The sequence below is a fragment of the Lutjanus erythropterus genome, chromosome 15, assembly GCF_056507025.1.
Source record: "Lutjanus erythropterus isolate fLutEry1 chromosome 15, fLutEry1.hap2, whole genome shotgun sequence".
In the NCBI taxonomy this organism is placed as follows: Eukaryota; Metazoa; Chordata; class Actinopteri; order Lutjaniformes; family Lutjanidae; genus Lutjanus; species Lutjanus erythropterus.
The window spans coordinates 17,504,095-17,526,986 of NC_139331.1; the positions used below are offsets into that span (position 1 = coordinate 17,504,095).

General features: G+C 38.9%; 1 protein-coding gene across 1 annotated transcript; it reads right to left on the reverse strand.

Moving 5' to 3' along the window:
- Nucleotides 1-1,641: 1,641 nt before the first annotated feature.
- On the reverse strand, nucleotides 1,642-12,191 carry tmed10 (transmembrane p24 trafficking protein 10). The gene is made up of 5 exons (XM_084737288.1): nucleotides 11,965-12,191; nucleotides 9,109-9,229; nucleotides 8,732-8,805; nucleotides 5,084-5,210; nucleotides 1,642-3,059 (listed from the first exon to the last, which is right to left on the reverse strand). The coding sequence occupies exons 1-5, from the start codon at nucleotides 12,139-12,141 to the stop codon at nucleotides 2,938-2,940; spliced, it is 621 nt and encodes a 206-aa protein (XP_084593414.1). The 5' UTR covers nucleotides 12,142-12,191; the 3' UTR covers nucleotides 1,642-2,937.
- Nucleotides 12,192-22,892: the final 10,701 nt, after the last annotated feature.

Here is a 22,892-nt window from a genome sequence, read left to right on the forward strand (position 1 = left end):
GTACTGAGCACAAACTTGACTTGTATTAATGTAATATATGTATGGATTAATGAAATAGTCTCATGCAGTGATGCTGTTGAAGTGATGGGAGTTTCACTGGTGATCAACTATGATGTTCTTCAATTAAATCACTGTATGGCCTGTGAAATGTAAAGACCTCAGCTGTGAATTGAGAAGGTAAGTGAATAGTTTCTCCATCATGATCGTGGTCTGTCACAGTCACCTCTAATAGTTTTTATTATCAGCCTGTGTGATAACTGCAATATGTCAAGTATTCTGACAACATATCCAAAACCCGCCTGAAGTCTAAATTAGAGACAAATGGAATTGCTAAGTAAATATAATAATAGTCTCTTTATTTTTAAAGTAGTCACAATTGTGACAAACAAGCAACATAGATTTTTATTTCAGAATAATGTATGAATTCAAAATTGTATCTCACAAAACTTTGTTTCAAAGTAATAACAAATCTTACTCACCTTGTTGTAGAGCTTTAATGACTTCTGCAACCATACTGAGCTCCTGTACTGTTGAGCCATAAATGTTCTTAGTTGTTTGTTTGGGAGGGATGTTTTTAATGACATCCAGCTCTTATTACTGTGGATTTTGTTATTGGAAGTTGCTTTGAATAAAAGTCCCATCTGTAGGTTTTCTAAACCATTTTCATTGTTGATATATACTTTATATGACCTTTAAATTGTGCATTGGTAAGTTTATTTATTAGTATTATTTATAGATTCTAAGTCCTCAGTATCATGATTTGTTTGTGTGTTACTATGTGTGTTTTTTTGTGTGTAAAACAAATTGCTCCTACAAATTTCCCCTCATGGGATTAATAAACTTATGGAAGGTGTCTTCTTCAGGACATAAACAGATGTGGACATGTGACCGTTGACACCAAACAGATTAAACTGCTCAGATCTCTTCAGGACAAGTTCATCATGAATCACACATAAACACTAAACCTGAATTTATAGTCTGATAACATTTATTGTTTTGAGTCATTTAAATAATTACAATATTTGCTGCCTTTACCCTTAATATTATACTGCGAGGAGGTTACAGAGATATTTCCTCCTGTAGGAATTTGAGTCTAGCACTCAATACTGTGATACATTACAGTATTAAGTAAGTCAAAAAATTGTCTTTCAAACCCCATTTATTAGCGTTGCAAGTGGAAAATACTAGGGCTGCAAAAATTATTTGATTCATTAATTACTCAATTAAAAGAAAACTGATTGCCATTTTTTGTAATAATCAATCCTTTCAGGTAGTTTTTAAACAAAAGTGTCAAACATTTGCTGGTTCCAACTTGTTAAATTCAAAGACTCTGTTGCTTTTCTTCATCATTTATGACAGTAAATAAAGAGCCTTTGGGTTTTGGACTGTTGGTTGAACAAAATAAGCAATCTGAAGACATCACTATGGGTTCTAAAAGATTGTGATGAGCTTTTTTCCACAATTTTGGCATTTTCTAAGCTAAATGATGTGATGTGAAAATAATCAGCAGATTCATAAATAATGAAAATAACTGTTAGTTGCAGCCCTACACTCAGTATTGTGATACTACAGTAGTTCAGTCTTCCAGACCCAATACATTAGCACTGCAAGTGGGAAATACACACTAGATTACACCATAACTAATGTAAATCCATCCAATATTTTATTGAATAAAAGCCCAACACAAATTTACAAAATTTATCAGTCAACATAAAAATCATTGAGTGCGCACAGTGCGCATGTTCATTGTTAAAAATGTATCCATGACAGATGCCTCAATTAATCCCTGTCCAAAGACAATTGGAATATTTGCAACCACCCACATTCTCATGTAACCCCAGCCTCAGAAGTATTACTAAAGAAAAGAAGCACGCTGGATGGATCTGCAAGTACTGTAATTGGGAAGTGATATTTTGAAAATTACAAAAAGGATAATTAAATTTACCAGTGTGTAAAGAGAAAGGTTGCATGACTGAGCGGAAAATGTTGGATAGCCTACTTTACATTTTCCATGAACCCCTTTATCCACTGCACTCTGACGAGAGAAACTTGCACAAGTATATACCGTATATGAATTGTATTACAGAAGTCAGGCAGGTAAATTACTCTTAGCCTTGTATATTTGGTTTCTGGCTACGTTTGATTGGTGACAAACTAATATTCAGGTGTTCCAAAAACAAAACTAGGACGTGCAAGAGCTCATAGAAGTGACCTAATTTATAACTAAGAGAATATTACTCTGACAACTCACAACCCCCCCACCCAAAAAATAAACCTGTAGAAGCAACTAAGTAGCATTTACAATATGAAAACAAACTAAAGACACGGTTAAATTTAGCTACCGAACATGTATGCAAATTAAGTGACATAACACCAAAGTTAAGTGGTTGCCAATTTTCTCACCAAAGTAACAACAAACCACTTTTCAAAGAGCCTTCACTTGATAAAAGGGCACCAAGGATCTAGTTTGCTTGGCATGGCAAATAATGTGTACGTCAACAGAAGGGCAAAAGACATTCGCTCATGGCACATCCATTCAAACTGAGCTCAAAATCAAATGTCACTGTTCAACTGATTGAAGGAAAAAGTTCTTATTCAGTAAGCTGCAACATTCAAAACAGTGCAGACAGAAGCGTGAAGTACCATGGAGACGGGTGTATCTCACTAATGCTGTGACATACGCCGTCCATGTCTCACAGTGCATTTCTCCCTACAGCGCTTTTCATGTTTCAAAACACTAAATAAGCAGGTGGATCATTTTTCAGAGGACAACCTTGGTACTCTTTCTCTCACAGCTGTGGAAACTAGAATTTGAGCCCCTCAACCCCACTTGCTGTTGTTTGCTGAAGCTAGTCCAAAGAGGGTGGATGTTGGGATGTGTTGGCTGACTTGGCAGGCAGCTCCTCCTCCCCCTGAGGTCAGGAGCCAGGGGCCGCTCTACTCAATCAGCTTCTTTGCCTTGAAGAAGCGCCGCAAGTAGAAGACCTGCCATGTGGCCAGCCCAATGAGACAGCACATGGAGAATATGCTGAAGTACAGCACGCGTGTGTTGGTGGACTCTGGAGAGGGATGGGGGGGATGGGGGGGGAAAAAAAGAGGATAGTCTGAGTTAGTCAACAAAAACAGACAACTCTGCTCATTTTCTTTTAGTAAATTAAAACCCATCACTTTATGAAGCTGGGTTGTCATTGCATTTTTATTAATCTTGTACACACTTTTGGTTTTGCTCCCATTTTTCATGAGTTGAAGTAAAAGATCTAAGACTTTTACTGTGAACATAAGAGGTTTATTTCTCTCAAATTTTGTTAAAAAATTTCTTAAGATCAGTGTTAGTGAGCATGTCTCTTTGCCAAGATAATCCATCCACCTGACAGGTGTGGCATACAGAGATGGTGATTAAACAGCCTGACACAGGTGTGCCTTGGACAGGTCACAATAAAAAAAGCCACGATAAAATGTAGTTGCGGTTTCATCTTGAAAAAGATATTTATATGGCACTGAACTATGACTATTTCACTTCACTTGGTTCAGAACCCAAAAAGTCATCACAGACTCTATTCTTTTACGAAATCTGCGAGTTGTTGTGTAATTCTGGGCTCAGACTGCAGGAGTTTTAAAATCCCAAATGATTTTGAAATCTGGCTACATCACACAAAAGGAGAGACTTCAGATTCTCTTCTCTCAAATCCCAAAGGTACTACAAGATGTGAAAATACTGGCTCATTAGACATGACAAGATATTATCAGGATTATTAGACTGTTTGTTCATTTTTTTTTTTAGATAGGGACAGCTGAAGACATGACAGGAAAGGAGGCAGAGAGAGGGAGAACGACGGGAATCGAACCAGCAACCGCTGCAGAGGACCAACAGCCTCAGCACATGGGGCGAATGCTCCACCAACTGAGCCACGGGAGCACCCCTTAACTGTCAGTTTTAATACATGTCAACAGTATTATGCTAGCTAATGTTAATCACAAGGGCTAAAATGGTTACCGTTGCTTAGCAACACTTCTCTTTCACTTCCATACGGACATAATCATACAGATTTTAACTCAGAAATATCAAATGAGTCAAACAGAGTCCAGGAGCAGCTCATGGGTGTTAAGATTTGGATCTGTAAACCCCTCACATTACCAGAGAATCTGGGCCAAATTTTAGTACCAACTTAAGTCTGGCCCAGATTATTCCTCCGGTTCTTGGGAGGGCTAAACCAGAGGTTCACGGGACTGAAAATCCTATAGTTCAAGCCCAGCTTTAGAGTATGAATGCTGCCTACAATATATTCTTAATTACTGTCCCCAAATGTAATACATTAAGTTATTCTTTCCTTTGTATGTACAATATTGTGTCAGTTTGTCCTAGTGTGTTGCAGTACTGCTGTGCATGCTACTCTGTGACTACATCGGTCATGCCTTGTCAAGAGCAAATCAGCTGCATAGAAAAATGCAGCACAGACCATGACAGTTATTTCTTAGCGTTTATCATTCATTTCCCATTACTTTCTATTTCCTCAAATCGACATTCTAATGAAGTTTATTCAAACAAGATGACTGTGTCATCAACAATGCTGGCAAAGAGAGTGGAAGGTAGCATTATTTACTGTAGAGCAATTCTGCTATGAACATGAAGTGAGAGGAAAAAAGAAGTGCAGATGGCTGGAAGATATAGTCAGTATGGTTTGCATATAATCTGTATGTTCTTCTGCAGCAAAGTTTAGTTTTATATCAAAAGTCAACATTTAAAATATTAACCAAATAAATGTTAAAACAAGGGCACTAGAGTTTATTTAACTGATATTTTGATAGAAGCTATGTGGAAAAATCAGATTGTGTGACAAAAAGGCAAGCAAGACAAGCCGAACCAAAATTTTGGACATGGCAGAAATCCATCCAGTCATCAAGTATGATTGTTGATCGTTCAGGCTATTATTCAGGCTTCCTGACCCCCACAGTGTCTGCCCGGCTTAAGAAAACAACAAGGCATGTACATTCATCGACAGTGTCAGCAATCATGTGGTGATGAATTGTCCTTTCTCTATGGTCATTTATGTGCTGTTTCAGCAAATGTGCATTATTTTCTTACCATTGGTGTCCCTCATCTCCTCCTCCCTCTTCTTCATGTAAGCAAAATCATTGACGATGGACTCTGACAGGTCCTCCAGTCGCCTCAGCTCCACCTCGAGAGGTTTCAGCTTCTCCACCTTGGCAATCTTGAGGGACAAAACAGAAGACACTAAAACCATTGAAAAGTGATGCCTGAGAAGCCAGTCTTTAAGCCATGTCATTATACACTTTGTCCAGCAGGTGTTGCTCTTTGGCTGTGTACAAGCCTCTTGTGTTTATACAACTGGCATTTACTCTTGTTCAGGTAGGCTCATGAGAAAACTGCCATTTCAACTGTGGTGTGAACTGAACAGCTGCAACACCTGGAAAGTGCGTCCTGATCTTTAACAAATTCTGGCGTGTTTAGTTTGTGGTAAAAACACTACAAGGACCGACTACAGATAACCACATGTGACATGATTGTGTGACGTGTATAAACTTAACTGCTACAGTGAACTAACATACGAGATCTATCTGAAGATTATGGCAGTCTAGTAGTTGCAGTCTCAACTAATAATGCTCGCTACAGCTATTTTTGTATGCGATCGGTTTAGTACTGATAATGCAAGACAGGTCACCAAAACAGTCCAATGAGGTGACCTGTCAGCCCATGTGACTTTTGTATCTGTCTTTCTTTTTGGTCTGGACCAAATTAACCAAACCATAGCAGCCCCAGTCATGATATTTATCCATTAGGAACTGGCAGCATGGAAATCCCATCCAACAAGCAGAGAACAAAGATATGCTGGATAGTGCAGCTTGCTTCTGCCAAGTCCAAATTCTCAAACACTGTGTAACAGACAGAAACTCTTTCCAGCAGATTTAACAAATATAATACAGCTCTTACTTAATAGCTTGCAAATTTGTTCTATTTACTTTCTAAGTAAAACACCCATCGACGTAGGTGAATACATGTGTAATTTCAGCTCCACCCTCTGGCTCACAGACAGGCATACCCACTTGAGCTCTCCCCGATCATCCACCTACACGCACTCCCTCTGCAGAAGAGGACGTCATGTTCGTGCAGCATGTGTGGGCAGGAGGGTGATTCTCAGCTAACAGGGCTTTATCACTTCTCTGCTTATTTTTAAGTGTTGCCTCAGGCAGCCACAGTACGAAGTGTTATCCATTCTCAGGAGGACTACTTAAGTAATGATAGTGATGATACACAACGATGTGACGCTATTTAGGCAAAGTATTGAATGATGTGGAGGCAAAGAACCTCCTCCACTGATTTCCCTGTTTTCTATACTGGGACACCTTGACGCCATTATCAGGTTTACACAATGGACACTTGGCAATGACACTAATGAGGGCAAGAATCTTAGTCATGATTATTTTGGTCACTATTGAGATCACAATTATTTAAGATGTTTACTCATTTGCTTTTTAAAATAGTGTTGCACAGTTAATAAAAATCTTATCGAAATGGCAAAAATTACAATATCCAAATCACAGAAGCTGCAAATTTTTGATAAAGGTAAATAAAGGTAAACAAAACAGTATTATAATGAAGTACTGCAGAGATACCCTGGCCTACAAATCTTGTTCTCCAGATGTAAGACAGCATGTTTGTTTGATACAGACCACACCAAATGTCACATTAACATGATTTTTTTTTTCAGTGAATATGTGATAAACATGATTTCCCAAAAAAATAAATAAATAAATTGTGCAGCCCTACTTCAAAAAACGTGTCAGTGCACTGGTAGCTCAATTGGTAGAGCGTTTGCCCCATGTATGGAGGCTGTGACTTCTCTGAATTTTCTCTAAATCATTCAGTACTGAAAGTTCTTGGTGACCAGCAACACACTGTCAGCTGAGGGCACGTTACACACACACAGTCGTCACAGCAGGGAGCCAATTTGTACGCTGCAAGCTGTTGCATGTTCAGGCTCTCCTACTTATCTGAACAAATTTAATGACAGTTCCTGCCTGCTCTCCAAACATAAGTTCACTGTGTGCAAGTGTGTGCTATATGTGCACTTGCTATGGGTGATATCTTCCTGTCTAACAGCTGAACTGGTTTGTCTTCTTGGCTAGAGCTGAACTGAACATGCCACGGCTTGGCTCAGAGCGAATTTGGGCTTCTAGGGAGGGGTAAATGTGCACCGCTGTACAGGAAAGGCGAGCACTGGATTTATAATACAAGACAAAACTAGAATTAGCACCATGGCTGTATGCCTCCACCAGTGAATAATATTCTAGTGAGAAAGATGCTGTCTTCACTTAGAGATCATTTCTACAGAAGAGTACAGAGGACTGAGAGAGCTGAACATTATAACACAGTGAAGTTGATCTCATTTCATCTTTTTAGTCATTTGTGTGTAATTTTGTCATAATTAGCATATGAATTCTTGTGTTTTGATCAGAAATAATGTTTTGTGAGGTCACTGTGAACATGCCAACCAAAATCTGATCAGCTCATCCAAGACGTACGTACACACGTATGAGAACACAACACAAAAACCACTGCTCTCACCAGCACAGAGCTATGATGAGAGGACCATTGGAAAACAGAGGGCGGCATAACAATCATTCTATTGATGATCTTGTTTTCATAAATTCTGGAAGCCAAATTTATGATTTGATAAATTTCAATCACCCAGCCTTGCCACTAATGTAGCACAAAGCATCTATACAAGTAAAACAAAGTATTTAAATAAATGTAAATGAAATATAAATATCAGTAACATTTGTAAATATTGTTCTTCTTCTATATTCTACATTTTTAGCCAGTACGTTTTTTTCTGGTGCTTTATTGTGTATGCACTTTATTTATATTTCTAGTATTATGTTTATATGCACCAACATGCCACAACAAATACCTTGTAAGTGAAAACCTACTTGGCAATAAAAACCATTTCTGATTCTGTTTCTGATTTAAAACACTTCATGGTTTTGGTCCTAGTTACATTACTGAAATGCTCCTTAGGATCCAGGACGCAGCCTCAGATCCTGAGGCAGGAATCTGCTGGCTGTTCCTGAGTTTCAGCTCAAGACTAAAAGCAACCGGGCTTCTGCAGTCAAGATTCCTCAGTTATGTAAATCACTGCCTGAGGATCTGAGGCTTGCTGAATCAGTAATTTGTTTTAAATTGAAACTTTTTTTTTTCTAAAGCTTTTTATTAACAATGGCACACCATTCTTCTTCAACATATTTGTTAACTGTTTGCTTTATTATTACCATTTATCTCTTTTATTCTGTTTTTATTCCATTTTGCTCCATCTTGTTTTAACTGCTTGATTTTACTTGTCCCACTCTAGAAAGACTTTAATCTTTGGTCTACCATGTAAAGCACTTTGTAATTTTGTTTTGAAAAGTGCTGTATAAATAAAGTGTATTGTTACTCATTATACGTCTCTTGAATCTCTTGATTCTGAACTGGAGAAATTCAACCCAGATTGACATTTGGGTGCCCTCCAGCACTTTCATCAGGTTCACATCTTCTGGTGATTAAAATTAAACTGTGGCTTTTGTAGTTCTTCAACCCAGAATAGTGAATATATGTAGTGAAAGCCCTGCTGCAAGACCAGTGGCCCACATCCACTGACCTAGTCTAAGTCTGCAGACAGACTTTCTTCATCTGCAGCATCTGTATCATTACAGCTCGGGCTTCAACACTCACCTCTTCATAGTTTTTGGCCTCCACACCATGCTTCATGTCCAGATTGACAAGCTGATCAGGCACTCTTCCAGTCCCTGATTAAAAGGAGCAGAGATTTTAGAGTTAAACTGTGTTCACTCACTGTGCTATACAAGCCAACTATGAAACTTTTCACTGTTATTCCATTTTTTGTTTTTTTTTCTGTATAGATTATTATTACTTCTTTATTAGATCTTAAGATCATCGCTTTTGCTCTCTGATAAAGACGAACTAACTGACTTTATGTATACCTGTCAGTGACGGAAAAATACTGACACTGCCTTTGTTTAGTGTGTCTCAAAATAAATTAAAATTGTGTGGCTGTGAGCGGCCTGGTTTTAGGGGGTTGACAAACTTACCCATGGGTGATTTGCTCTCAAAGCACACCTCAAACATGTCATAGTCCTCTGTGGTGAATGCAAACTTTCCTTTTGTTGCATCTTCCTTCGAGTAAAGAGTGTGGCTGGAGGAATCTGTGATCTATAAAATAAAAAAAAAAAAGATTTAATTTAGGAATGCACGACAATGGATTTTTTTTTTTACAGATCTCAGTTTGGCTGCTTGCTGCTGCCACTATCTGTAAATTTTTTTTCGCCTAATGTCAGAGAACATCAAGTCTCTCCTACAATGGAATTTATAATTATTATTATTATTATTATTATTATTACAGTTATTATCATGCCTAGTCTTATTGTGATGTCCCATTGGCAGATGCAGGCATAAAATACAATGCTTTTCAAAATGGACACATTTCCTGGGCAAAATAAGAAAAATACTGCTGACAAGGGTTAGGCATCCATCATGATGGCTGACAGTCATCAAATGATCCCTCTACCATAGTGACACTGTGTGAGTTGTTGGTGAATATAATACATGTGGGAGACAAAATCAAAAGAAGCTGCTACTGCATGTCCCGTTTATTAATTTCTCATTAAATCTGCCAAGATAGGCGAACCCAAGACATTCAGTTACATTGGTGGCAGCTGTGTTTCCTTTCAATTGTTCCAATGTTATTTGCACCCTAACCACTGATATCATCATCGATCATCATGTGTCACTGTGGACATCGACATATGCCAATTTAGTAGACATCATCCAATCCTACTGCTGATAGGTACCTGTTTCTTTTTGTTCTTCGCAAATTGTCATAATGTTCAGGATGTCTGTTCTTAAGATGGACCATTAAATTTGCAGTGTTGTGTATGTGATACGGCTTCTCCTCACATGATTGACACCAAGCAATTTTTACAAACAACTTTGATATCCATTCAAAAAAAAAACCTCCACAGCGCAGACACATTTGTGTCGTATGTTCATTGTTTAAGTGTCATCTTTTCAGCTTGTCACACAGGGAGAAATGTTTTTTCGAGCCAATAGGTTATTTGAGTTTAAAGCCTTTATAGGCCAATATCGATGACATGCTGACATGCTAAATTCATAACTCTCCTCACAAAAGTCAATATTTTCTGGATCCATTCAGTATCATAAATGTGAGGATTTGCTGCTTTTCTCTGTTTCAAATTACAGTAAAGTAACATTGCTTACATAAGATAAGAAGGATTTCAGTTTGGCCTCTGGGAAACTGTGATGGGCGTATTATTAATTTCTGTAATTTTATAGTTTGAACTATTAATTGAAAAAATAATCAACAGATTAAACAATAATAAATCCAAAAGTCCAAATGAAATGCATTAAAATAATTGTGGTACACTCATGAATGCTAATAATTACCAGTGGTGGAAAGAGTAGTGGAAATCTGTGCTCAAGCACAAGTAGTGTTACATTACTAAAATATTACTCAATTACAGAAAAGTACTGGTGTTAGAGAAATACTTATGTATAGGTAAGAAGTACTCATCTCAAAAACTACTCAGAGTATTATTTAGTTGTCAACCACTGATGTGTAATGCAGTATCAACAGCAGCTTTCTATCAAATGGTTTTCTGTTTCTCCAAATCTTTGGTCTAAATTTCACAGTCACCTCTCCAAGGATTGCAAATTTTGCACATTTCCTTTAACCAACAGTTGAAAATGCAAACAACTGATTAATCAGTAATAATTTATAGGAGACAAAACATTTTTTTCTCATTTAAAGTGAAAGTTTCTTTAGTCAACCAATGGCTCTGCCAGACAAATCAGTCTCAAATGAGGTGTAATTATCAGTTCAATTTCTAGACTACTGATTAAATATCCAGAATTTTGCTTAAATTCATAACATTCTTACTCCAGACCTGTTCTGCTGCAGTGTGTCATCCATGTGTTGGTTTTCATTGATCTGTTTGGCTTGTTTGATCAATTAACCTTACTTGCTACAACAATGCAGGCGAATGGTCTGGATATCCATTCAAACTGTACTCAATTATGATTTTAAAAGTAACTAAGTAGATTCCACAGTGGGATGCATACCTAAATATGAATAAAAGTATAGACTTGACAATTTACTCATAAGAAAACAAGCACCTGAAAAAAAAAACTAAATAAGTATTTGTAAATAGTTACTTCCACTCCTAATAATTACCTTCTTGCTACCAGCAGCTTTTAAACCATGATGACTATTTCACAGAACATTATTAGGATTATGTTTTACGAGGATTAAATGGGTTAAAATCAGTGTGAAGATAAAGACCTCTATTTGACGTATGTAGAGAATTTTAAGAGCCCATTCATTTAAATAACGGTTAGAAGTTGACGTTGACATGTAATGTGAGTAGCTGCTAATATGCTAATGTTGCACCTAGCTTGTGACTGGTAGTTGAATGGACGGTAAGACTGACGTGTAACAGCAGCAGAGCCGAGCCGATGACACATATGGCTTTACTTCACTCAATATAACACACAGTAACTGTGTAATAAACACCCACAATCACTGACACAGTGGGTGTACATTAGCGTCACAGTAATTTGAGTTTGTGTCAAAATGAATTTTTAAAGATGATGTTAGCCAGCACTGACGTTAGCTAGCTAATTAGCTAGTAAAACCAGGAAGACGAGTTTTTCGGGGCCTAGGTTAGCTACAATGCTAACAACAGCTGTCACACATTTCAGCCGCACTACACCAACAGTTCACACTACCTTCAACACAAACGATTAATTTCTGTTGTAACTTTTAACACACGTTACTTCAACACAGCCGTGAACAGACTGAAGTCGTTTCGGCCTCAGGAGAAGCTGGTTACGTTAACTGTAAGTGCAGCTAGCCTCAGGTCTGTGCTCACCTTCAGATTAGTTTTGGTGTTCGGCTGTTCGCTTATTTCATACTCCCCCGTCACCAGCACGTCTTTGTGGATCTCCTCTCGTAAGCACTTTCTTGAGTTGACCGGTAAAAAGAAAGAAATGGAAAATACTGATTCAATAAGAACCGGTAGCAGCAGTAGCGCAGCGAGTCGAGCCATGGCTACCCTCAACCAACCGACCAACCAGCCCTTGCCAGCAGCCAACCAGCTTAACACCGAGTTCCAGCTCACACAACCGGCTTCACTGGAGCCTCCAGCGCCCCCGCAGACCTGGAGGACGAACTACGACCCTTCTGTCATGCGGTGGTTAAACCTGGGGGTGCACGGCCAGCGGTATTCAGATTAGGGCTGCACGATTTCGGAAAAAATATATATATCATCTATGCATCACTACAGTACCTCATTATAATGCACACATTTTCGTTCTTCAAAAATTGCTATTGGGTTCTGGCTCTGCAATTTGGATACTGCACTTGGCCATACTGCGATTTTATTGTGATTGCAATGAACTGTGCAGCCCTAATCCAGACCTTTTATTTAAAAGAAGTACTAATACCATAAAATAATACTTCATTACAAGTAAAAGTCCTTACTTAACAGCATTACCAGCTAAGTGTACTCAAAGTATGAAAAGTAAAAGTAAGTAAGCGAGTAAGTAAGTAAAAGTAAGCAAGTAAAAATGTAGTAAAATGGTCCTTGTCAGTGTTATTATTATATCTGATGTTTTTTAATTACATTAAAATTAATGTATTAATAATACAGCTGCGTCAATGTTTATGTTGCACTTTCTGTGCTGTAGATGTTTGAGGTTGAGCTAAAATTATCTGTTGGGTAGTTTAATCTACAGCAACACATCATATGTTTTTAAAGTGATGGGTTTTGTGGTGTGGGGTTGTATGAGGTACTAATCTATTCAGAGTTTTATCTACAGCAGATGGCAGTCAGCACGTCCCCAGTTCGGAGCAGCAAGACCACCAGACAGCCTTGTCTGACAGGAAACCACATGTATATGAGCCAAATGTCACTCACTTAAAAGCAACCAAACTCATCAGAGTACTTAAACCGTGCAGAACACAAGAGTTGCTTGTCTTATTTTGTGACTTCTGTGTTTTAAAGGGATAATTTGGACTCATAGAAAGTCATGCAATAACACAACTGACTTAATCAAAGGCTGTAGTAGACCAGCAACTCCTGTGTTCTGCAAGGTAAAATTACTGTTTCTGACAAAGAGTCTGGTGGCTTTGAAGTGAGCGATATTTGGCTTCTATGGTGGTTTCCCATTGGAAAAGGATGTCTGACCACAAGTTAATATAGTCAAAACATTCTAAATACAGCACACACTTAAACTGATACTGATTTTTTTTTTTTAGATGGCTGTAATAGATTTTGCTGCTGACCCTATCCATGGTAGTACATTTCTCCTGCTTCTCCAAACTGGGGTGTGCCAAACGCCATCTACTATTGGCAATACACTGATAAGTACCTCATGCGACTCCACTCCGAACTATGTCTTTCAGATCCTAAGTAGTAACTAAAACTGTCAGACAAATGTTGAGGAGCAAAGAGGTCAATATTTGCCTCTGATATGTAGCGGAGAGGCCGAAAGTTGCATTAAATCGAAATACTTAAGTACTTTGAATCTGTACTTAAGTACAGTACAATTATGCTGTAATCAAGTACAGCATAATTGTACTTAATAACCTTCCACCTCTGATGGCCAGATAAACCTGTCTGGAGCCCCTGGATGTCTGGGAAGTGCCTTTGCAGAATATAAAGATTAGAGACTGTTAAGTGATAGTGATGAGATTTGAGCATGGAAGCTCCTGGGAACAGAACTTTCAACCACATCTCACTGTCTTCATCAACAAAGAGAGCTGGCTTAGCTGTCACATGATGTCACCAACAAGTGGTCTTACATACACGAGAAATCACAATACAGAGCAGAACATCTTGTCAGTAGGGATGAGGTTAGCTAAAGGAAGGTGCAGGTCTGCCACAATATAAGACTAGAACAAACACTAACTCAGCTGGGACCACCAAAAGCATCTAGTGGGACTCCATCACCTGGTTGTTACAGATTTCTGCAGGTAGGCTACAGCCTAAAGACAGGACCCAGAGGAAAACTGAAGTGGGGCACAGTACATGTGCAACATCTGTGGGGAACACTACATCTAGGGATAAAAATTAGCACCAGCCAAATGCTGGTAAAATATGCAAGTGGCTGGTAGATTTGTGTCACTCAACAGCCAAAAAAAATGATAATATATTCAGTGGCTGGTAGAATTTGAACATTTCCCAGCCACATGAACAAAACAGTTAGTTTTGGACCCTGACAACATCAGTGCCATACCAAGGACCCTGGATGAACGCCAGAGAGATAACATTAGCAGTCTGTGAATCACAGCATTAACGGGTAAAGGGCTAAAAAGCCTTTGTCCAGGAGTTTGTGGACCGCTGCAGAAAGATCAGGGAGGACATTTACAGCAAATGCCATGACACCATCTTTGAACAAACATAGAAGTTACCCACATGTACATATAACATGAATAACGTTGCACACATGATGACACCTGAGCTATGTTGCTTTGCTTATTTGCTCCCTTTACTCGGGCTGCACAGTTTGACAAAAAAAAAAAAAAAAAAAAAAAAAACATATTATGACAGATTACTTTGATAGATGTTGCAGTTGCAATTGTCACAATTTTCAATTTCCTTGTAAAAATAAAAATATTATTATGATGATGATGATGTAACACTTCCTGGGGTCTGTACCAAACAAACATGTTTTCTTTCTTGGAGAAGACAATTTACACCAGGCCATCTGCAGCACTACAGTACTTGATTATATTGCTCTTTTGTCACACATTTTCTCTTGATCAAAAAAATGCAGCTTCTGCGATTTGGATATCGCACTTAGCAATGTTGCAGTTTTGCTAATATTTCAGTCAATTGTGCAGCCCTGACCTCTATATCAGATGCACGCCCAGGCCATATTGGACTGCCCTGATCGCCTCCTGCAGAGGGAGTTTGAACTCCTGCCATGAAGCCGTAGATACAGAGTTCCTGCTCAGAGAACAAAAAAATCAGCATTCAGCTATTTGTCTGTACTGTCTTTAAAATGATCTCTCATTTGGTGTATGGTGTGTCATCTGTCTTGAATAATACAGTGAGAGACAGTTGAAAGCTCTGGCAGCTCATAAGTGGATCTTTAAGCTTAGTTTCTTACATATGGTGATATGTTCTGTGGTCTTGAGTTTTGCAGCTTACCACACAGCAGTGCTTACACCAGGCGTGTAAAAAAGCCCAGAAATTATAAGTGGCAGCCCTATGACAGACTTTGACATCCCAGCCTCAGAGCATTTTTCTAGTGGTAAGATTTAAAAGCCTTGTGGTTCCACATGCACGCATTTATGACTGGACTAATAATCGATCCTGTTTGGACTTTACGTATTTGTGCTCATGTGCGTCCATGATTTACCTCCATGGAATATTTAGTGGTAACCACAGGTTCATAAATCTAGTTAAAGTTCTCTATTGTGAATAAGTGCCCTGTGAACTGTTGTGTCTTCAACTTGAGTTAATAAAGTGCAGTAAATCAATATTCAAGTCCTGTGACATATATTCTCACCAATGCACCAGAGGGAACATCCCAAGAACCAGCTATTACAGTCCAACAACACTTCCTCTATTTTAAGGTGTACTTCTAGTTGCAAACAGATAATTTTACAACTTATCTACTAACACAAGACTCCTTTGAGGCAACCACAGTTTTACAACAGTACATTTATGACCTGGGGCCCCCTAGTGGGTCAAAAGGGCCATATTCCTAAGATTAATAGTGGCAGAGTGTGGGAAGACATGTCCTAACATGTTAGTTCAAGCTAGTGAAAATCACAGGGAAAGATCAGGCACTTTCATTTATTTGGCACAATAAAAAATATAAATCTTAATAGACCAATAGCCCTTTGCAGGTCCTTGACACCAATCAGGGAGCCAGGTGTCTTTAGGACTGAGAGCTGGGCTGTTTGTTTATTTCTGTATTACTGTATAGTTTAGAGTCTGGTCTGTTAAGGTACTCAACATGAGTAACATGAGATGAGATGAAATCCAAGTTGGTCTATGGAATAGGAATTCATGTGTGACCGTGTTTCATGTAACCTCTCTTGGACAGTATTATGTTTAAGCTGAATGAGCATTGAATGATATACTTCAATCATCAAACATAGTTTGAACCATAGAAAGATACTGGTATCACAGTTTTAAGATTAGAAATAATCTCTTTTAATTTTGCTATGTCAGTCCTTTAACTGTTCACACTTATCTTCTTGATATCTATAGATTCACACTCAAAAATGTCTCTAAAATTACCGTAACTGCATAATACTCCATCCAGTATTTGATTGGTAAATCCTGGTTACGAAACAGACGTATCATGCTCAGTGTTGGCTGGGGTATTTTGAAAATCCCAAAAGCTATTATTTTTCTGTCAGCGGCTCAGGGATTACCCAATTACATATGATAGAGCTGTCCAGTTTCCAGGGAAACATCCTTGTTACTGATCCCACGAGACGAGACGAGGACACGCTGCTGTGTGGGGAGTCTGGCACTAAGTGAACAGTAATTATTGGATAGAGAAATCCCTCCAGTATTGTAGCTTACTGCGTCAAATAACCTCTAAGAATAGCATGTCACACACTCCTCCGTGCTACGGAAGTTTTAGGCCAGAACTGAAATTCATAAAACTTTATAGTCATACCTGTGAGTAATCTACATTTGTACATGTTTTAATTATACTTAATTGTGAATGTCATATCTGCCAATTAAACCATGCTTTATTTGTAACCACTCTCAAGTACATTATGAACAATATTCAGTGAGGAGTGAGCTGCAGCCTGTTCAATACCATCTTTTCTTTACCGATACCTAACTTTGTGTATTCAGCAATACCAGGTACTGGACTGATCCCAGTGTGTTAATGATTTTCTAACAGCTCTATATTGTTAATCCTGTATGAATGTGTTACGGTTGCTATCATTATTGTATGGTCTGGCTCAGGTCAATCCCTTTATAGAACAAATGCCATTCACCGTATTCAGACGGCAGCCATTTTCTTCTGACATCACACTCAGCGGGAAGCTCAACTGTCGCACCACTGGGTTCCAAGTTGGAAGTCGAATAAATGTAGAGAATCTGATAAATTGTCATCCAGTCACCATTTCCTAATCGATTGAACTGAAGGGAAATTGGATAGTAAAACATCAGGCCATGTTTCAAGTTAAAATAACATTTTGATAATTAATTAGCTACTGTGAGACAACAGCAAATGTTAGCTTTTACCAGCTCCTAGCTAACAGCACAGTTTGATAGTGTTACATGATACAATACAAAAGGCAGACATGAATTTGACCATTCGATTTTTATAATTAATTTACACCCTTCCTATCATATTGCGTAACACTATGAAATGTTATTGTTAGCTTGGAGGCGGTTAATGCTAATGTTAGCTGTTGTCTAACTGATGGGTTATCAAATAGGTTGTTTTAGCTCGAAATACGGCCAAAGGACAAAAAACCTCAAACCTCCAAACCACAGACATCTCTTAACACAGTCAGCTGCAGTATCCGGTCAGCAAAAGGACCAGGACCATTATCAAATATATGTATGTATGTACTGTATTAGTGTGTTACATAAGTAAACTACAGTGTAGGGAAATAGCTTAGGAGTTATCTACGGCTGTCTTGTTTCCTTCTCATCTGATGTTGAGAGTTGCACATGTGCAGTTATGACGATCACGCAAGATGTTTACAGATGCAGCAACACCACCAATCATATCATCACAAATCTACATTTCCTCATGAGTTCTGACCAATGTTAGCAGCTTTTTAAAACATCTGGGTATCTACAGTCACAAGCAGGGAGTTCTCTACAGAAAATATGTGTCTGGCAACCCTGAAATGAAATGTGTGACAATGAAAAACATCAGTTTAACCATTGTTTACTTGTTTATTTTACTGCAGTCTTCAAACACTAAACCAGTATGTTTTATTTCACAAATTTGTTTAGCTACCACAGGGAATTTTTATACTTAACCCTGTAGATAAAGGCACTAGTTTTTCCAAATCCATAACTACAAAATATAATGTCAAAAATAAAATTATCTAAATAAAAATCTCTCCTGCCTCTTTTTAACTATCTCAGATATAACTTGCTGTAACTTTGCCTGGGAAAATGTAAACACAGTCTTGTTTCGGATTTCACAGACAATCCAATGATTAAGACAGAAAGAGTTTTAACCTTTCATCTTCCTGCTTGGTATGGTCACCTAAATTGTAGACTTTAGAATAAACTTTCTAGGATTGTGTCAATGATGACTAAGATAACTGGCAAACCCCAGAAGCCTTTGACCCAACATATTGCAGAGAGGACACAGAAGAAGGCCAGTTTGAGCCTTTAAGCTCTGGGAGGCGCTGCAGAGTCCCTCTGGCAACCCAAAATGTATTTAAGATATCCGTCATTCCAGCCATCAGTATTCTGAACTTTCCAAAGTTACTAACTGCTGTGTTGTTTCCTATATTTGGTCTGAAGACAAATTTCCACCCCAGTGAACAATAAAGATTTATTCTTTTCTATTCAATTCAGATCTGTTCTATTAAAACTAAGTAGATGCATCAATATTAATTGAATATGATTATGAGAATAAAATCTGGCCCAGTTGAATTAGTAATTGCACAGCCCCTGCAATAGAACACAACTTTGCCATCTTGGGAAAAATGGTGCACGGGATGCTGCTGGGAGGAAGCAGGGTCAGGTTTTGGGGCTGATAAATAATATGGTAATGCAGACTCCTGTATTTCCAATCCCGCCTTTTAGGTACCACTGGTGGCATTTTCTGATATTGGTATTGTTATCAGAACAACCTGATTTGTAAGCTACTTGGAAAGATACTCTGATAATCCTGCTATGGCCTAACTAACCTTTTTATCACCTCTGGGCACTGGTTCAGCATTGTATGTCATTACGAAAGTTCAACTTGATTTGATTACTTCCTTAAACGAGCGTGCATGCTGACTGACGCAAGTGTCTACACACCCTGCGACTAATTGCTGTCAGTCTTTTGAGTCGTGCTCGTTATCACCTCTAGAAACTGGAAAATACAAAGGAGAAGCAGACGCACGCAGATAAGAGCCCAGAATCCAGACGGAGTCCAAAGCTAAATGTGATTTGTCACACACTCCCACAGATGAACACACACACTGTGTCACAGAAAGTTAATATTATGGATGATCTGCATTGGTTCACTCACTCTGTTGACACTCATGACTGTAAAATAAATATGTTGAGAACAGATGTCATCTGCTTCAGTAAAAGTCATAGTAAATGCACTGCTGTCACTCAGACAGACACTTGGCCACAGGGGGAAAACACTGCAGTATTCATGGTTTCTTAAAGCTTTCATATCCTCTCTCGACAGAAGGAAGGTATCAGGGGATGGATTTTTCTGTGAATATGGAGCCGAGCCAAACTGAGCTCTTGTCGTCGTGGCATGGAGGCGAACTCGTCTGTTTCATCATCACTGTGCTCACAATTACACCCAGGCAGGGATCTCTGTCTGTCTCCCTCCCTGCTCTGCTCTCCTCATACACTCATCATCTTCTCCTTTCCTCTTCCTCCTCTCCTTCTATCAGGCGTACGCTGCCTGGTTCCTCCCCTGGGTTGCAGCACCGACGCAGGTTGGCGTCATAGTGGTCTAATTTTACTGCTGTTGATGCTGATGTTAAAAGAAGCAATAGGCACCTGCTATTTCTGCTGCTACCCCATCTCCCTGGGGCCGGCAAAGAGGTATTAATAGACAGAGTTATTAGGTGCTGCATGGTCGCACACAGAGGCTTTATTGAGGAAAAAGAGGCTCTTCGATGAAGTGCAAAGGAAAACACACAGGTACTCAGAATTCAGCTGTTATACAACAGCACAGTGGGAACAAAACAAGACGCTTTGTAAAAACACAAGCGATTTAAAAGTGTGAAAGCAAAAACCAAGGAATTAGGGTGATACTTCTGCAACTTTAATTCTTGGAAGTATATCAAATAATGGAATCTTTTGATTAGTTTCTTGTAGTTCTTTGATGGAGCAGGTCTGTGTCCATTCAGGAAGCAGAGCAACAACTGCTGATATCCTGGCTCTGTTGCACAAAAGGGTGTGTCCACACTAGAAAGGCTCCAACGTCAGAGTAAGTTAGTTATTGTGCGACGGTAGTCTTCCACTCAGCATGTCCCATACGCGCACACTCACCACGCATTTCCTGTGAAAAGCCATTAAGCAATCTGCCTTCCGGTGATTCTTTACATGGTGAAATATTGATAAAGGGCGAAATGAGCAAGGGAGGTGAAAGGATGACAAGTATAAGGGAGCGGTAGGAAAGGTTTGAAGACAACCTGAGAAACAATAAAGTGTTGCACAAAAACACAATCATCACTCAGTTACTCTTCTTTGAAATTCTACTTTTACTGATGAATTTGTCTGTCTTCATGTTCATATATTGGCCTTCTTAATAACAGTTTTCTGTTTTGAAGGATGGAAGGATGAGACAAGATTACATAAGTGTATCCAGAGCCAGACAGATGCATGCAACTCCCAGCTTTAAAGGGATAGTTCAGGTTTTTTGATGTGTGGGTTGTATGAGATACTTACCCATAGTCAGGGGATGGTGGTTGACATGGCCCCAGTTTAGGGAAGCAGCAGGAGTACCAGAGTAGCAAGCTAAGCAATGTACTGCTTCAGACGGGGTCAGCAGCAAAACATATTTTTTTAAAAAAGCCTACCTAGAAGGAAATGATTATCAGCTATGTGTGGAATATTTTCACCGCTTTGCTTTGCTGTCACACAGCCTTTTCTGATGGGAAACCACCATTATATAAGCCAAACCAAACCAAACTTCATAAGCAGAAAAGGTCATTTTACCTCACAGGACACAGGAGTTGCTGACCTACTGCTGCCTTTGTTTGTTTGTATTATTGTGCGACTTTGGTGAACCTGAACACTTTAAAACAGCAAAATCACACAAACACCCAACTCCTGTGTTCTGTAAATTAAAAATAATGTTTTTCCAAATGTATCTGGTTACTGTGGAGAGAGCAATGTTTAGCTAATATAACAGCAATTTCCCACTGGAAAAAGCTGTGTGACAGCATGATACAGTAGTGAAAGTATTCTAAACATAGTGTGAACTTTAACTGATATTGACTTTTTACTGTAGGTCTGCACTGACTATAGATAAATACTTCATACAACCCCATTTCACAAACCCCAAACTATCCCTTTGACCTTAAATTCACTTTAACCATGTGGCTGAGTTGAAATAAGGACATGTAATGAAAACCATGTATAAAAGAAAAAACAACAACAAATCACTATGGTAACAGTGGCATAGAAAGATCATTGCATTTAAAACTTGTGTTTGCACTAAATGCACAACTCAAGTCATGTGTTTGTTTTAGGAAAATAATACATTAGGCTTATCTGTCTGTTATTCTGATCTGGTTGCGAATGGAAAGAAAACCTACACTTGTTTGCCTGCAGCCACCAGTGTTGATTTGTACTGCAACAACAACCAATGGAAAAAAAGATAAGATGTTAGACTATTTGTGAATTAATTTCCTTAATCACCATGTTCCAAATTAGATATGTGCATGTGACCTATACTTGTCATTCAAGCCATTTTGATGTGATGTTGGCACATCGGTATTAATCTGGGCCCAGCCACAAGAGGTGGATTTAGTGTCTGTCTGTTGAGAGGGAAAATTGGAACACACTGAATAAAAACACCACTTTGCTGCAGACAGCCACTTTACACCTCATGTCCAGCTGTCTGCATGCCCCCCAGTCCATCTGCAGAGGTCCAAACTTCTCTCTGTCTGTGCCTTCATGAATTATTTCTGGGGAGTTTTTTCTTGCATTGTGCTGGAACTCACAATGTGCGTCTTTGAGTGTGGAGGAGGTGATACTTTGGCGAGTTCAAACCTTCGGAGAGAACAGAATAAATTAAACCAACGTAGATCGTGGTTAAAATGCTGCTTTCGGATCCTCTTGCGACTTCTCTTGTGTAACTATACGTGTGCAGCGGCTGTCTTGCAACGAGCACGTATGAAAATCGCCTCTGTAAGGAAAGCTGTGCATTTTCTATAACCCATAGACATGCCCATGGCCAAATCAAGTGTCTCCGTAGAGAAAATCCGAAGACAAATTCTTATAAGTGTTAATTTTAGCGGAAAAGGATACCTAACCGAGGAACCCGTCTGCTTTCTGCTGACAGACAGCAGCAACGAGCCGTCGAGGCATTCTATATTTGGGCACGGAAGTACAACGTCATCGCGCTGTGCTTGCAAATGTAAAAAAATGGAAAGAACGCACTGACGTAAGAGCCCTGACGTATAGTTAACCTTGGCAACAGACGGAACAATAAATAGAGCCGAAGGGTGGGGGTGCGCGTGCCAAGATGGCTGCTTTGTACCGAGTTCTACAAACTAAAGTTAGGAAACAGTAAAGATTAGAATTTTTTAATTTGTCCAACACTCGTTTTTTTCACCCTGAAAGCCACGTACAGCGAACTTATAAGAGAAGTGGTGAAATGCTGAACCGACGTGAAAGAAAAAGAGTTTGTGAAGGTGCCAGGATAGATGAAGCTAATGCTGCTAGTGCTGGTAATGCACATAGATGTTGCCTACAGCCTAAAGGAGGAGTTGTGTACTGATATACAGCTGTCGTGATTATACAACTGCCTTCTTGACAGTTTCTGTAGTAGAAGACATGGATGATTTTCCACCACTGCCTGTCACTCCAAGTAAACCTCAAGCCAGCTCAAGAGACAAAATTTCCTCTCCTTCTGCAATAATAAAGTCTGACAAAAGTTAAGG